Source organism: Strix uralensis, chromosome 7, assembly GCF_047716275.1.
Source record: "Strix uralensis isolate ZFMK-TIS-50842 chromosome 7, bStrUra1, whole genome shotgun sequence".
In the NCBI taxonomy this organism is placed as follows: Eukaryota; Metazoa; Chordata; class Aves; order Strigiformes; family Strigidae; genus Strix; species Strix uralensis.
Window position 1 is genome coordinate 36,463,084 of NC_133978.1, and position 17,680 is coordinate 36,480,763.

At 40.3% G+C, this 17,680-nt stretch overlaps 1 protein-coding gene and 1 long non-coding RNA gene across 5 annotated transcripts in view; one reads left to right on the plus strand and one right to left on the minus strand.

Moving 5' to 3' along the window:
- Positions 1 to 2,678, minus strand: part of LOC141946128 (uncharacterized) — a 34,636-nt gene extending 31,958 nt beyond the window's left edge. For both annotated transcript variants that reach the window (XR_012629734.1, XR_012629733.1), the window contains exons 1-2: positions 2,545 to 2,678; positions 1,735 to 1,972 (exon numbers count right to left, since the gene is read on the minus strand). This is a non-coding gene — a long non-coding RNA (uncharacterized LOC141946128). The remainder of the gene's footprint in view (positions 1 to 1,734; positions 1,973 to 2,544) is intronic.
- Positions 2,679 to 2,882: 204 nt separating this feature from the next.
- Positions 2,883 to 17,680, plus strand: part of INPP5F (inositol polyphosphate-5-phosphatase F) — a 45,257-nt gene continuing 30,459 nt past the window's right edge. For 2 of the 3 annotated variants that reach the window (XM_074875416.1, XM_074875417.1), the window contains exon 1: positions 2,883 to 3,105. In XM_074875416.1, the coding sequence (XP_074731517.1) occupies positions 3,009 to 3,105 (97 nt within the window). In that variant the 5' untranslated portion in view covers positions 2,883 to 3,008. The remainder of the gene's footprint in view (positions 3,106 to 17,680) is intronic. The other variant, XM_074875414.1, reaches the window with a different exon arrangement.

Here is a 17,680-nt window from a genome sequence, read left to right on the forward strand (position 1 = left end):
AGTGTCCAAAGGAAGTCACTCTTGATTTGGCGTGAAAAAGGGATGCAAAAACCTCTGGCAGGGGAGGGAGATTCCCAAAATGGATCTGCCACTGACAGAACAGACTCATTCTGGAACCTTTGCCCTCAGCTGCCAGTTCCCACGCCCCAGCTACAGATTCCCCCTCTCCTGCTGTGTGACAAATGCAAAGTCAACTGTTTAGGGAGCCACTCTGAGTGGGTGGAGTCCATAGCAGGGGACAGGACACCTTCCTTACTGTCATTTCCATATTGGTTTTCATTTGTTCTTACAATATAATATCAATCATCTTAGTTAAAAAACTTTATGGTCTCAGATAATTAATTCAGTGTATATGTAAAAGTCAAATGCTTACATTTACACAGTGAAATGAAGGACTGGTACCACTGAATAAGGTGTTTATTTTCACTGTCCAGAAAACAGCGACAAAATATTTCAGGCAGGCAGGTGTGTACAACTGACGTTTAAAAGAGATTCCTCTACCTACTGAGAGTTAACTTCTCAAAAATCTGCCTCACCTCCCATCTTCGCAAATCTTGGCTCCAAATAATTCTCAGATTTCTTTCTTCCTTAAGGCTTCACACATTTCTCTGTGAAAAGGCGAATGCTGCAGCTACTACCGCTAAGACACCTGCTGCCTGTGACTCATTATCTGAAGTACTGTCCCTCTGCCCTGCTCATAGCGCAAGGCAGGGAAGAGAGAGAGGAGAAGAGCAAAACTCAAGAATCTCTTTTAGCTGTCAGTTGCCAGCTTCCTTGCAGGCTCACCGAGTGCCTTCTCTCCAGGAGAAGCTGCAGCAATCATTTTACTGAGCTGAGCATTTGAAAACCCGGAGGCTCTTGCTGCTCCTCACTCTTCCCTTTAGGCAGCTAAAACTGACAGACACAGCTTTCTTTGAACACCAGGAGCTTTCAGTTAGAGACACAAAACAGGTCCTATTGCAATCACAGCTCTGTGATCCATTCATTCTACCTGAAATTTCACAACGCCTTCTGTACTTGGGCTAGGCTTCATTTTATGGCACTATAAATGTATTTCATTTTCAAGTGAGAAAATAGCGCTATGCTGTTCTGCTCGGAAACCAATCCATCCCTGTACTGCATTTTTGCGTATGTTTGATACGCCTGTGAAAATATGTGACAGTGTGCTTATGGGAAAATCAAGAAGAAAGTAATTAAAAAGAGATGGATTTATTAAAATGCTGAGAAGTCATTTAAACCCTTCTTTCACCCAGTACCTGCAGGAGTGATCTGAACTACTAACATTGCCAGCATTCTGCCAATGGCATTGTCTGCTACATACAAGAATTAGGCAGGCCAAAGGCTACACTGGAAGCTGTAGGGCATCCACGAAGAATAGCATTTTCAAAATCGGGATGTGTAGCCAAGAAAGAAAGAATAGTGTGTCCTTTTGCATACCTGTCCTGGGCAAAATGTTAAGAGATACTAGCATCTATTATCAAATCAAAGAGTTTGGTTCCATTCATATCGTTTCTATATTATTTAAGTGTACTGAAAAGAAAAAGGCAACATCAGAGATCAGACCTTATATCTGAAAGAAAAATCTTAAACTGCATTCAAAATAATATAAAGCCTGTCTAGAGACATTTAAAAAAATTCGATCATTCTTTTAAGAAAGAAGCATAGATGGAAATAAATAAAAAGATGAGAAAATTGGTTTTCCAGAACTATATAAAACTACTTACTTACACGCACCATTAATTTTCCAAGATATACTGAAGATATTCTTTCAACAAACCAAGCTGCTCCCAAATGGCTGTATGCACGATGGCATGCTTTTTGTCTATGTCCATTTCTACTTCAATTTTATAGGGAGTGAGACTTCAGCTTCTGTAAACAAACAAAAGCTCTGGAAACCTGTGGACAAGGAGCCTGTAAGGCTGGGAAGGGTTTGTAGCAGTGATGAGTTTGATGGTACATTTTCCAGTGTTGCCTGGAGAGAAGAGAGAGGGTATAATTACCCTTGTGTCAGGAGGTGCTCTTGTCTGTATAAATATTTAAAATCATAATGAGTCCTGTGCTATGGTGTTGAGATTTCCTTTCACCACTAGTTGGTATCAACTCCTGCCTGTTTCCACCAATTATTAAAGTTGCTCCCTCTTGGGAAAAGCTGAAAAAGCTTGGGGGATACAGGCTTGGTTGTTACCACTTCGTCTGTGGCGGCTGGCTATCACCTCCTGCGGCTTTGCGGCTTGCGCTGCTGCTGAAGGCTTCCAGGCCCTGCGGGGACTCGGCACTCCTCCTCCCGGCACCAAGAGCCGGCGATCGCGGGCCGGGGAGACCCGGGGCCACCCGGGAGCCAGGCCGGGCTGCCCTCGCTCCCGGCGGGCGAGCGTCGAGGCTGGGCAGTCGCCGGCGCTGAGGGCGGGGGACGCGCGCCCCTCCCTCCGACCTCAGCCGCCCCCGGCGCCGGGGGTTATCGCCCGTTATCCCACCGCCGCGGAGGGAAAAGCGTCCCACTCCCCGCCGCGCCGCCTCAGCCCGGGTCCCCTCCCCGCTCCTCACTGTCTCTGCCGGCCTCGGGCTCTCTCTCGCTGCCCGGCGGGTGGCTGAGGGGACCGGGCTGGGGGGACCGGGCCGAGGGGATGGCGAGGGAAGGCGGGAGGGACCGACCGGCGGGCGGGAGCGGGAGCTCCGCCCCTCGCGCTCCGCAAGGCCCGCCCCGCGCGGCGCTGCAGCCTCTAAGCGCTCGGCGAGGGGCTGATGGACAGCGTGACGTGCGGTGGCGGGGCCGGAACTCGGAGCTTGTGCGCGCGCCTGCTCCGCCTGCCCGGGGACGCGCTGGGCTCCCTGCGGCAGCGCGCGCTGCTGCCGCACCACCCCCCTCGCCGCCTCCGCCACCTCCGCGTTCCTCTCAGGAGCGCGCCCGGTCCCGGCCCTCCCCTTTCCGCCCGGTGTGCGCGCGGCAGCTGCGGAGCGGCGGGAGCGCCCCGCTCGCCCTCGCTCCCTCCCGGTGGCGTCGTGCGGGGATGGAGCTGTTCCAAGCCAAGGACCACTACATCCTGCAGAGTGGCGAGCGGGCGCTCTGGTGCAGCCGGCGGGACGGCAGCCTGCAGCTGAGAGCCGGTGAGCCCCCGCCGCCGCGGCGGGGCTGGGGCCGGGGCGCGCCGCCGTGCCCGCTTCCTGTGTGGGGAAGGGCGGGCCGGGACCCACCCGCCCGGGGTGCCCTCGGTGGGCGGCGGGGAGGGGGCGTGCGGCTGACAATGGCCCGGGAGAGGGTCGCTGAGGGGCCGGGCGGTGGCGGAGCTGCCTCCGGGGGCCGGCGGAGGGGCCCGCCCCAAAGCCGCCGGGAACGGCCGGGCTCGCGCCGGAGGTGCCGCGGGTCGGTCCTGTGGGACGGGGGGTGACCGCCTCTCTCCATCGCCCCGGTTCCCCGAGGACGAGCCCCGGCTGCCGCCGCGCTGCCGGGGGCAGCTGCCCGGCGCGCTGTACGCGGGGCAGCGGGTCACGCGTGTCCGTGGCCCGGCGAGAAACGTCCCTTCTGCGGGCGGGGGGATTGGTTTTCGTGCACCGTGTGTTTGTTTCTTCACAAAATAAAGTCAGGCTGCCCCTGCCGCCTCCCCGTGCGTCACCTGAGTAGTTTGTAATGTGGAAATGCCCCTGGTCACCCTCGCAGGAGCATCATTAAATAGGGAAGGGCCATCTTGTGTTGGTGCCAGCCTTGTACAAGTGATGCCTCTCTGATACAGGCTGATTGCGTCTTTAAACAAATGTATTCTCTTGTCTATCCTTTTAGGAGAAAGGGAACAGGTGTCTCCACTTGTACAATGCTCTCAAATTTTTTTAGTGACTATAGGCAGTATAAGTGACAATTACAGAGCGGGGTTGTGTGTATTAGTGTCAGGCTGCAGAGAAGGTAGTGGGAACAAAAATAGTAGATAGTGAGTTAACAGAATTCTTGAAACAACGGTAATTATAATGTCTAATCTGGGAGGTTAGTCAGTAAAGGTGTCTATAAAATGAAATACCATCCTTAGAAATTAGCTTGCTTTGAGTAATACACGTAGCTTAGATGTAAAGGACCAAAGTGTATCTGCTGATAAGTTAAAAGTACTCTGAATAGCTGGATATTTTGCCAAGCATATGGCAGGTTGCACAGATGCTACTTAGTTTTCTAAAATGGGGATCTGTGTTACACCAAAAAAGCCAGTTAAGCATGTATATGACTACGTTGACTACTTGAGTTCAGTATACTCATGAGCTTTTTTTAAAAAGGCTGGAATAACTTTATATGTAAACAGCAAATACCATTGTTATCTGTGTTTATACAAAGAACTGTTTTTCATACTGGTCTTCCTTATGTTTTCATACTTTAGTCATGCTAATGCTTTTGTCTTGTCAGTGCAATTTGTTTGCATCTCTTAGACAAAATTACAGTCTCACGTGAATGTGACTTATTCTTGTCCAGCAACTTCATTTGTGCTTGAAAGTCCAGTAATACTTTGATTTATAAATCGCCTTACAAAATACTTGATGTTAAGCTAGGAAACAATACTGCTAGTCAATGAAATGCATGTTTTTGCAGAACACCCCCCCACCCCCTAGTTTTTTTTGATTTGCTGTAGTTATAATCATCTGCATAGGCATAACAGCTCTTACTTGACGCAGAGTAATAAAAGCACAAACTAGTGAACTGTAGTTCTAGGAGATTGTTGGTTGAAAGCTTTAACTTGAAAAACATTGGTGACTTGTTTTTATGCAGCCATTGCTGTGATTTGTGTTTTTTTTTTTTTCCTCCTTGAAGTCCATTAACTTCGTAGAGGCTTTGCCAGTGCCCAGCAGTCTATCTGAATGCTGTTCAGCAGGATTTTGTCCTTAGCCTACCTTTAAATTTTCAGCCAGTATACATGTGATCCCTATTGTGTGTGACCTACAGATTAACGAAAGGTAATATGATAGGGAAGTCTCTTAGTCTGCTTGAAACTCTTGATGGTTAGTCACACTTTCCCATTTCAATGTGTTTTTCAAACCCTGTTTGTGGATTGTCCTATTGAAAGTGGGCTCTAGGGCTGTGAAACGAAATACCTTAGTATGTTGAAAGTAAGCCCATGGAAGAAATAGTTCTCTCACAAGAAGTATTTCTTAGGTTAATAGCTCTTGCTTGTGTTAAGATAAAGCTGGATATCCTCAAGTTTACGATTTTATTACATTTGATCATTTATAATCAAGGCCGCTGACCGGAAATGAGTAAACAGATGACTGTATGATGAGTCATTGCCATATTAAAAAAACCAAAGTCATAACTTGTGTTCATTGACATGTTTAATAGTCTATCAAAAGGCTATAATCTAACTATGTGTCTAGTTGTTTTTGGAGGCCTTGCTGTTATTCTGTTCCACAGAGGCTGCTCTGAATTAATGTTTATACATTAATGGATTGAAATGGATAATATTGGCAAACCTTGCAAAGCGTTGCTTTATATGATAGGTCTGAATCTAAAGAGCTGATGCTGTGCTTTATAATACTCTCCTCCCTCAACTGTAAAGGCATGTTCAGAAATTTGCTAATCTTGAATGCTGTATTCTGACCTCTTTGAATCATGGGGAGAACAGCTTGAATTAAAAAAGGCAAAAAACCCTTGGTAAATATTTGCCATAAGCAAAGTCTGAGGTTGGCCCTAGTTTGAAGTATGTCTGCCTATGTTTACAAGATGTTTCTGATGTTTTTTTCTCTGAAGTGAAAGCACTAATGAGTCACCTGCAGGAAATCCATGAATCACTTTGGCATCATAGATTTTTTTTGGAATTTAGCTGTCTACAGTGTATTTTTCAGTGTAGTGAAAAAACATGTGGTGTTCAACCATGCTTTAAATACCTTACATCAGGTCTTGATCGGGATTTCACTCTTGGTTTACTCTGTTTATGCTCTGCTTGGCTGTTCTTGACTGGTAGTTCTACATGGATTACAAACATTGTCTTATTGATGATGTTGGTATAAATTATGTATTTATATATGCATGTGCATACATATAGAAAAGAGCAAAAGTACTGAAGACACTGAATTCTCCTCACCATTTTCTTATCAGCAGAAAAAGGAATGAGACTATTTTATGCAGTGAAAACATCTATTATCATTGTGGTGGCCTTGATAATATTCCGGGCAGTAATGTCAGACTAAATAAGATTGGAAATAGTTGCCACTAAAACTATTACTATTAGTAATGCAGGTTCCCACCACCCTGGAGAAAAAAATCTATGAGATATTTTGAGTGATACACAGATTGGAATTATTCTAACACTTTTGGGGAGTTCATGCTGAAAGACTCTTTCGCCTCTGCCTGTAAGAGTAAGGTGGTGTTAAGATGTGTTGTACCTCTGGAGCTATAATTAGAGGCAAATAAGCATTTATTTGTGTGAAATCTCTGAATCACAAATCATAAGGCCATCTAATAGTCTAGCTATGTGTGCTTGCCTTACTCCTCAAAGAAGTTACAGGAGTCATACAGAAATTACTTGTCAGAATTCCTGAGCTGTTCTTCATGACTGGAGGAGAAGAGTAATTCCTTTGTTTGCAGTCTAATGCCTGTAAATGCTCCAGTGAAGGCCTTGATCTAATGAACCGTGTAAGGAGCAATGCCACTGACACCAATAGATGTATCAGTAGGCTTCAGGCTACAGAACAGTCCTAAGCATGGCTCTGAGGGATGATGGCCTGAGTGTTAACTCATGCTACTGAGTTAAGTATTTCATACAAAACTGACTCCGTGAATTTCAGTAGCATGTCTTGGAAACTGCCTGCCTATCCTGGAAAATGAATTCCAGAGGAGCTAGTTGTAGCATTTGAAAAATTCTCTCCATATTTCAAGTCGCTTCATAAGGAACCTCAAGCTGTTTTTTGACACTTTAGCTGCAATGGTAACTGAACTGTTTCTCACCCTTGCCTGCTCATTCTGTTCCCTCTTTTCTGTACCCTTTCTTAGTTGTCAGCACAACATACTTGTGGCGTATGTGACAAACCAGATGTCAGAACTGATCTGTATTAGCTTCAACCCAGCGAGAATGTACGCTTAAAAAAATCTTGAGCAGTTAGCTCCCTGCTGCTGCTTGCTCCTTCTTGCAAAAGAGAACAGAGAGGACTAGGGGAGAGGGGTGGGCTGCTGTATATCCTTTGTCTGAATATTACATACATCAATTTTGTAGCTTTTGACTGTGAGGCAAGATCTTCAAATGTATTTACCAGAGAAAAATTATTTTTTACTTTCATTAAATAAGATATACTTTATAATTCCATCCATGATTCTTTTTACAGAGCATAGTAAACCTAAAACTGAGACTTAAATGAGCTGATAGTATGATACATCCTAACCTGGTGAGAATTGGTGAGGTGTTTCTTATCTAGTTTTCTGCTGAGTCTTAGTAGCAGATGACAAGTTGAATATAACAAGAGTGTTCCTGTCTATTTTTTCTTCCCCTTTTCCTTGTATGAAGAGGTCTGGAAATGCTGAACTTGTCCCAACTGGGATGCATAGGTGTCTTGGAATTTCTGCCCACACTGAAATGACTTTAGGTTTTAAATAAATATATGAAAACCTCTTAAACTTGATATGCTGTTGCTTTTTTTTAATCTGAAAGTTGCTTGCTTTGTGAAGGAAAAAAGTTTGTTTTTCTTGCAAGAATTAAAATGAATCTGTAATCCAGGTGGATTTTTGTGGCTTGTATTTTGCTAGCAGAGGTTAGACTCATCTTTGATCTCATGGGTTAGTATTAACTAAATAGTGAATAGGAAATTGCAGACTAACTGCAACTAAAATATTTAGAACGGAAGGCAGACAGGTAGCAGGGTTTCAATTAAAAAAGGTCTGCATCTGTATAAAAGGCTTGTGGCTTTTTAATCTGTGAATACTGTTCTTAACTAAGTTCTTTCACAGTTTAACAGTGTGGGCAATATTTCAGCTGTATGTAAGGAAACATTAAAACTTCAAGTCATTTAAGTTTTAAACTGTCTGAACTGTAGTAAAAGGCAACCATTTATTTGATATGCCACCTATGTTTTTGGAAAACAACTATTGTAGATTGGAATGTGATTTTTTTTTTTTTTATGGCCTTTAATTGATACTATTAAACATACAGGAGAGACTTTATATGGCTGAAGTTATGCCCCGGAATGCATGGTTAGTGCTGTAGCTTCTTAAGCTGAAACATTTAAGACGCTTACCTGAAAGTTTTGGGTGACTTCAGGGCATGATTTGGTGGGCGGTGGGACAGTTGCTGGTAATGAAAGAGTGAGGCTGAGAACAAGACGCTTTCTCTTGCTTCTCTTCCAAACTGCTGTGCTGTGTGGCAGGCGCAGTGGGAGCCTTGAGATGTCAAGGGACTCTGCAATAACTTCCACTAAATGCTTCCCTTAAACTGTGAGACTTCTCAGATAGTGGTTTAGAATTTTCTTTGAGAATCAAATTATTCGGTGCAATATCAAACAGGTCTCATATATATAGTTTAAATATTGAATGTGTTTCAGAAACTTGTTCTGTTAAGGTTGTATATTGAGGCTCAGGGTCCAGAAATTAGCAGACTGTACTCTTTTCCCCTCAAAGATTTGAGATTACTGATGAAAGCTTTTTTGTCAGTGTTTAGAGATTTCATGATTCATGTTTAATGTTATAAAGCACATGAATTTTTAATCTACATAGAGGTCTTTAAAGAGTAAGTTACAAATTTGGTAACTCAAAATTTGTTTAAGTGTTAACTACTTTTTAAAAATAACAAGTTTATAGCAAGTTTCTGTTAATTGCATATTCTGGATTTGTTACAAAAATGCATATGGTTAGTCTAATTGCAAAATTCACATGCACAACTAAATCTGTATTTCTTGAAAACCCTCTATCCTGATGTAGTAATCTAACTTGATCTAGGATGATTTAACTCTATTTGAACAACAACAAAAAAACTTTCCTCAGTTTATTTTCAGTCATGATTTAGTCATATGACTTTTGCAAGTATCACTTGCAAAAAATCTTAACCAGGAAATAACACTTATTGTTAAGATAGAATATGAAAACAGAATCCACTGAGGAGGATGGGGCCTATGGATATATGCAATTTTTATTTCTCCCTCCCTTTAAACCTTTTGTGAAGTGCTCTAATTCCTGTCTGGAGTTATCACTTCCAGCTGATGGTCATCAGTTCTATCAGCTGATCATGTTCTAAGTATAGCTTTATTTGTTAACATGATTGCATTTTGCATATCTTCATAGGAACCAAAGTAATAGGAATGAGTATCAAGAGAAGAAATTGGATGTATTTCTAGAGGAGAAATTTGGAAATGGTGCAAAAAACCTCTTTTATGAAAGCTCTGCTTTAATAAACAGGAATATTAATACTTGATGATCAGTTGTATATTCTTGTTCCAAATGCCTCTAATTTCTCCCCCATTAAAAACAGGGAGAGGATTTTTTTCTTGAAAAGTTGAACTGAAATGAATGGAATTCTACTTGGAGACTCAGGTTCTTCCTTTTAAGGAAGAAATCTTAGTTGAATAGAAGCCCTGAAACAGTGTTCATTGTGTCTTTGAAAAACTGAAAACAAGCTACTTGAACATACTTTGAGCTCAAAAACTTATGTTCTACTTTGAGTAACGTAGTAAGTTTTTATCTCTGATAACATAAGGGATAGTTGGCAAGATCATACCGAGATGCTGAAGTAAATCATGTAATATGCCAGCATTGTGCAGAACAGAACTCTGAGCCAAATTTAGAAGTATATGACTTTGCCCAAGAGGTAGTTGCAAAATGTAAATGACAAATGTACTGGTCTATCATTAATTGTTAATTTTCATTTTTTCTTCTTGTCTCTTTCTCTGTTTAGGAAAAACAGCAACTTCCCTAAGTATGGCTAATGCTTAAGTTTTTTCCTGTACTGAAATGTCTTCCAGTAATGTTTAAATGATATATTGCTTGTTGTCATTTGATTAAATAGTCAATTTCTCTGCAACAGTTTGTTTTTTTTTTTTTTTTAAAAAAGGTGGGGGAAAGGGGAAAGATGTGGTGTGTGTGGCATGAAATCCTTTACTTCCTGTTCCTGAAACCCATGTGCCAAGCTTTTGAGTATAACTTCCTTATTTAGTGTTTGAAATGGATGTTCCCAATCCATAATTCTTCTGCTTTAACTTTGATTAGTTCAGCAGTCAGAGAGGCAAGTTAATTATGGAGTGAGAAGAAAAGGTGACAGTAAGGGAAAACCTTACCTTGCTTAGACTTGGCTCACTACAGCTATACCAGTATTTCTCTCATGGCTTTTAAGGAGCATTAACATAAGTTGTATGATAAATAAAATATTTAGTAATAAATAAAGCTATTTTTTCATAATCATGAAATCCTTCTGCTCAATTAATGTTTATATTTAAATCTTTTGAGGATGGAATAGATTTCTTGCATTCTCTTTTGAGTATAGCTGTAACTGTTAAGCAAACTTTTTACAATAGCATATCTTCAGAATGAGTGAACACAGCATTTAAACTGTCAGTTTTGTAAGTAGATTTGAATAAAATCTTTCTTCTGCCTATCTGATAATTTCCCTCTCACAAAGTAAATAGGATTAAAAAAAATTGCAGACAACCTGCTGCTTTTCTAGCTTTAAGAATACACCCACAAACAACTTGATCTTTGTTAAAATAGCAGCTGAAAATGGGAATGTGTGTTGGTCTGTAATAATATTTAGTAGAGTGTTGGTACTTTTGGAAGGATAAAAGATATTATTTCCTTACATGTATCACTTCTGAGAAAGTATGTGTTTACTAGCAGAGTTGAGCAGCCTAGAAGAATAAAGGGAAGGTCTAAATTAAAAAAAACACAACCCACTGAGCTTCAGTGGCTTAGCACCTATTTGCATTTTACCAGAGTCGCTACTGATCTCTTATGGAATGATGTTTACAGGTTTGTGGAAGGGGTGAGGAGGTGATTCCAGTTTCAGACGGTTGAAATGCATCTAACAGCTCATTGCAGGTCTCTACAGTGGGGTGCATGCACCTCAGGGATGCACAAGACAATCCATTGGGGTGTGGGAAGAAAATACTTTGTACCATTAATAAAGAGAAACACTATTTTAAAGTTATTTCATCCATTTAAAATCTTTTGTATATGTTTTATAATGTGTGTAGTGTTAGTACAGTAGAACACGTATATAATTTAAATATACATATATTTGAGGTGCATGCTGAAATATTTTTTTACTTAATGTGGTATGTGATGAAGTTTGCAGAGCACTAATCTACAGGGTCAAATCTGTTTGGAGGGAAGATGTTTCACCTGGTAACAACTGGTAACAGCAGTTTGTTACCACTTCTAGTACAGGACTTCCTTGTGCAATTACTTGTAGTGCTGGATACTCTCCAGACAACTGAACGTTTTCTGTATGTTTTTAAGTTTCCTGAGCAATGCCTGGTGACTCAGGGGATTTTATGACTGCAACAGAATACAAAGAAGTGTTCTTTATCAAAATGAGTAAGGATTCATTTTTATTAGGTGCTTTCTCTGGGACTTGCATCCTGCTTTTGCATCAAAAATACAAACTTGCATTGTATACTCCCACCCCCAGTGCTTTAAATCTGTCACTATAAAACCTGAATTGTACTTGAACCATTCCTGTCCATCTAGTCTGAGATACTGAACAAAAATGTCCAAAGAAACAAAATCACTGTTTCATTTTCCTAGACACATGTGAGTAGATGTGTACTTTGTAGTGTGCTGTACTTCTCTAGTTGAGGCAAGCACTCTGTAAGAAACTTGCATTGAATTAGTGTTTGGAATACATGCTTCTCATTACTGGGGATTAAAGGATAAGCAGGCTTTCTAGCAAGGCTGTAAGGTGTAGTAGCAATGAGAAGACTAACTGGGATTTAAAAAAAAAAATCCTCCTAGTGTAGACTAGCTCTGTGTGTGTGTGGGCAGACTGGGGAGTACCGGTGATTTCATTTCTCTTATAAAGCAAAACGTTTCAGTTCTAAATGATTGAGGACTATCAAGAGTAACACAAACAGCACAGGCTGTATAAATGACAAATTAATTAAAACAGGTGATTAACTGAAGGGATAACTTTGGAGTTTGGGGGAGAACATGCAAGTAAATTAACACTTCATGACAATTAAGAGTTTGTATTTGTAATCCTGAATGTTTTAATATTGTTCTGCAGTTACAGTAGCTTAAATATAAATTTAGAAATCTGTGCTGAAAGGAAAACTTAATTAGCTGAAGCTTGTTTGCATAAGTAGTACTTTATTTTCTACAAGAGAAAGAAGTTCATGTTTATACCCTTAAATCTTGCCAGTTTGTAATCTCTTAATCTCGGTTGATATTTTGGAACACTGTTCAAAGATGAACTGGAACTTGGAAGCAGACTTTCTTTTGAAAAGCTCCAAGAGGTCCTAAGGGTCAAATAATGCTAATAATAAAGTCTTGTAGTTGTCTTTGATCTAAAGCAGACACAATTTAAAGAAAAAAAGAACCTCAAATCTATTTAAAAATAGTATTGAAGTTTTTTTCCTAAAAGTTCACACTTCAGGTATCAAAAACTACATTAGCAGAGCTGAAAGGTTTACTTTGGCTGTTTACAGTGGGTTACTCAACTTACTTTTTATGTATAAATAAATATTGCTTATGTTGAATTGTGAGAATTGCTACACTGTCAGGCTATGGAAAGAATTTTTGAGAAATAGCATGCATTTATGCCTGTTTATATACTTACGTATAAACTGAGTTTGAAGTTCAGTGACATTTTGAATGTTTATACTGAGTCTGCTAACAGAAAACACTTTCTAGCCAAGGTCCATTCCTGAAAGCCAACAAAGTTTAAGGAAGATAAGAGGAGTATACTCCCTGAACTATAGCAGGATTGGAAGATAAATAGTTATAGCTGTTTGGGGGATTGAACCATGCAGTGGCTCAGTAGTAAGGGCTGGATTCAGGTGATTACAAATGAAATCTTTTTTTTCTTCTTCCTGCCTTTTCCCCAAAGGAGGCTGACAATCCCCCTCCTTAAACTGTTCAGACTTGCCTAGCTAGAGTCGTTCAGTGTTGAGCAAGTGGCTTATCCCAAAGCAGCAGTTTGTTTTCTTATCGGTTTGTGCCTGACCTAGGATCAACTCTGCTGGTGGTAGACTGGAGAAAGAGCTAGAAAGCACTTCTGGCTTTTGATGCTCTTCCAAGTTGCTTTTGTATCACCTTTTTCAGGGTTACGTTTGTGTAAACACAAGGAATTAAAGAAATTTTATCTGGTATTGCACGGCCCCGCGTCACTGCTGGTAAGCTCTGAGGGGTGATGGTGGAAGTAATCAAATCAAAGCTGGTTTTGTTCCGAATTTGTGACGGAAATTCTATTGTGCTGCAACTACAATGCTGATACAATCACTGTGAATGGTAAACATATAGTCAGTAATCCTTAATCTCTGACAGGAATTGGCAAAAAGAGGTGATGCTTATTTCAATAGCTTGAATTTAGTTAGTGGGGTAAGGGAAAGAATGAGCAATTTTGTACTTTGGAATGGAAAGTTGGTAAGCAAGTACACACCTCGGAGTATTAAGGGCATGTATTAAGGCCTATCAAACCTTGGCAGTTGTCTCAAGTTAAAACATACTGAGGACACCAGAGAACTCCCTGAGTCAGGGAAGATCTTCCATGGGGCTCACCTTGCTGCTTGTAGTGACTCTTTCTGTACACAGCTTCCCACTTGCTGCATTGAAGAACAATGACTGTTTTGACAGTGCTCATTATCACAAGCACAATACTGTAAGAAGTCCGCTTCAACAACATTGTGTTGCGGTTTCAGGTTGTTAAGTCTTTATTCCTGGCTGTCTGAGTTTCAAGAGATCGCTAGATGGCTAGTATGACATCTATAGAAAGATAAGTTTGTGTGGGGAAGCAAGAGTAACTGTATTGATAAATTGTGTTTCACATTATATCTCAAAGCATTCAGTCTGTTTTGGGTATAGAGGAAAGTCCAGTGTTTCCTTTGATAGAGCCTTGCTGTAGCTCTTATTGATAAGGCATTTCTTTAAAAAAAAAAAAAAAAAAAATCAAACTTGCCATGTGTTGCTTCAGCAATCAGAAATGTGGCCACATATCTCTTATGTATGCTGTCCAAAGACTTTTAACTGAGGATTTTCAGTTTTGTTTTGCGTGGTTACTTTCCCCTTGGCTTTAAAAAGATGTAAATACCTTCTGTAACATGTATCACCGTCTACCAACTTACACTGCCTCTTAAATTCTGCTGTATTTTACAGTTAAAGACTAATCCCCTACAGGCTTGCCGTTAACTTTCTTAGATCTCTGTATATTTAAAATTTTACATAAGCAAAGATTAAGTGGTTATAATTTTCAAAGATACACGATGGTGGCTGAAGGTAGTTGTTGCCAGAATTGCCAGACTAAATGACTGCAAGCAAACTGTCTTGAACGATTTTACAGTTAGACAAAAGTTAGAGACAGCTTCCAAAACAGAGTAAATAGGACTGTACTTGACATGAAAGCCCGTATTCTTTGGGAGTGCATGGGGTAGCAATAGTTAAACCTTTTAATTTAGTTCATCCATCTTACATTTCCAGAGTGTACTCTTCAAGAGCAAGAGGTTCATATCGGTATTTACTGTAGTGATATTTTTTCAGCATGATTGGGTGTTGGCTCTGAGTCGAGATATGGCTGTCACACAGGAAACTGAGCTATAACCAGTAACTGAGTTCTTATCAGAAGGTCAGAACCAGATGTGTTTTATTTAGTTAAAACAACTTGCCTGCTTCTATGCTGTCATACTTTCTTTCCTATAGAAAGTTCTCTAGAAATATTTTAAGAAAAAGCTTTGTGATACCATCACCAAAGAAAGTCAATGTGATTCCACAACTGGTATTTTTTCACAGCCTACAGGCATATCTCCTGTAAGACTTCTTTGCATCTAGGTTTTCCTGAACACTGAAAAAAACATGTTAATCTCTTCAAATGTTGCTAAATGTGTCATTTTTTTTCCTATGCCCTGCCTTCCCCATGGAAAATTTCTCTTTGAAACAGCCTTAAACTGTTAGTAGCTTGGTAATTGCACTTACCTCAAGAGCCAGTGCTGGCCAGCTGGTGGATCTATATTTGCTGTCTTTAAATTCTTAAAGTATAATGTGCATTTAACTCCAAACACATTGGCTTTTTTCCCAAGGCATGTCTATATGTTAAGTGAACATAGGAGTTGGAGTTTAGAGCCCGTTCTCATTGTGCCTCTGTACTACTAGGGAGAAGTATTCCTGTAGAAGACTTGGACATTGCGTGTGATTATGTCTAGGGCTACATGTGTCAGAGTAACCCACAAAACAAATAGCCACATAAGACCCGCTTGTCCTACAGTCCCCGATACGAGTTTCCTCATGTCCTTTTGCAGGCAAGTCTAAACTATAGTTTCCTTCTATCTGTAATTAAAACAAAATCTTGGTTTTTCATTTTTTTTAATCCCTTGTAAGATACTAGAAGAAAACCTCACTATCCAGAGCTTTCCTACTAATATCTGTTGTGATAGCAGGAAATCAGGGGTTTAAAAAAACTAGATGGTATTCTAGATTACTAGGTTTGTAGAAGCTACAGTAAACCTTCAGTGATTTGGTTCTTTAAATTCCTCCTGTACGTAGCTTTTTTTGGCTGTTTGATGTATCTAGCTGGTTTCTAGCTCTCACAATGGAATACGAATGCAGAAGTCAATTGCAAAGAGAGCAAAAAGTAGATGAAGTCTGACATAATACAGCTCCAGAAAATTCCTAGGGGTGAAGACAAGACTCTGGGATTTTGTGGGTGAACTGGGAAAGAAGGCTGAAGATTTGGGAGTGAGGAAAACTGCCTGTGTTCCTCTTTCCTGTAAGTTTGACAGTGCAGATTTTCCACTCAGCATACAGATGCTCTTGCGTGTTATTTGCACTGAAACTCTGTCCTAAAACTTGTTTTGTATGAGCACAGGTCTTTGGCATATGGATACAAGATGAGTTTAGGTACTTCAGCAAGGTTTGAGGGTAAATCAAACTGTTCAGTCATAGCCCCTGTCACTTATTTGCTGGTGCTGATCTATCTGTATTAGTCTCCTTAAGAACTTCATTTGATTGTCATGATTCATACTAGGGTCTGTACAGACCAAGAAACTGTCTGTAGCACTCTTACAGTGAAATGGGAAGAACCAGGAGTTTCTCTGCAGATATAGTCCATTGAATGGCACAGCCTAGTTTCACACATAAATTGTAGCTCTGTACTGCCTCCTGCAAACATCTCTTCAAATTCGCATGTGTTCTTAGTTCTTGCTTTCCTGCATACAAGCACATGTAATGTATCCTATTTAAGGGAGTTCAGTTTAGATCTATCCTGACTGAAACTATTTCTGTTGTATCTCGTGTAAATGCTTGTATTTAATGATGAAATTAGCAGTCTGGTTTACTATTAAATGTTATGTTAAAAGCTAGGAATAAATGTGTATTCTTGGAATAGCAAAGTCTCAATTACAGATGTTTCAAGGATGATACAGTGTTTGAAAAGAAGTATATAAAAAGTTATCACGCTGTCAGTTGTCAGCTGGAGATCTCAGACTTCCAAGAAGAAACTAAGGTCTTATAAATGAAGCGTGTGTAGGTAGATGATTTGTACTCTTCTGTATCTTAAGATATTGTGTGATTTTGTTCTTTCAAATGTTCGTCTCCTTATACCAGGAGCTAAGATACTTAGTTTGTCTGGATGTTAAAACTGGAGAAACACTTTCCACCTTGGAACAAGTGAGTTTTGCTAGATAATAACAAGCTTCTTGTCCTTGATATAGAAAAACCTTGTCTTCTCCTTTGCCTTTGAGAGTTTGTTCTCTCCTACACAGATATTAATTGCTTTTAAGGATTTGGTTTTACTTACAATATTTGACTTAATATTAGACGAAATTTATTCTTTCCCACAGTCTTGAACTCTTGAACAGGTACTACACCACTATTAAACTCTTGCTAAGTATCAGAAATGCGTGTCTGTGTGACCACAGGATACTCTGTATGTTTACACTGTCATACTGACTTGTATTAAGTGATGGCTTGAATGCATGTTGAGAGGAGTACCCTTAACAGATTAGAAAGATGATAGTGTTGCCTTCCTGCTTTCTCTTATACTTCCTATGTGGTACACTGGAATTTTTTAACAGTAGGAGAACTAGGAACCTGAAACTTAACTTTGTGTGCTTTGGTATTCCATGTAGTTGTTGAGAGTGTTTTAACAAAAGAGGAATTGTGTGTGTGTATGCATGTATATAGAAAGAGGATGTGAAACTAACAGTAATTGGATAGGTATGCGAGAGCATGGAGCTGAAAGTTATCATCTGATAGGTTTTTGAAGCAATGTTATTAACTTGATGGCCTGTATTCAATTTCACTATAGCCATGTAAAATTTCAGGTAAGTTGCAAATTCTTAGAAGAATCAGGCCGCTGTTAAACTGAATTACTGTAGCCTAAATCAATTATGTATTTTTTCTTGAAATATCTGGGGTAGGGCTTTAAATTAGAAATTTAGTAATTTGGTCATAGCTACTTTGTAATAAGCAAAAATTGAACAGCATATGTGTCTTATTTTTATTGCAGGAATTATGATGTATTTTCTGCTAAGGAGGGGAAAGTGGAGAGAATGGCCATCACTGGATTAATTGTCCTATTAAGTTTACTTGAAA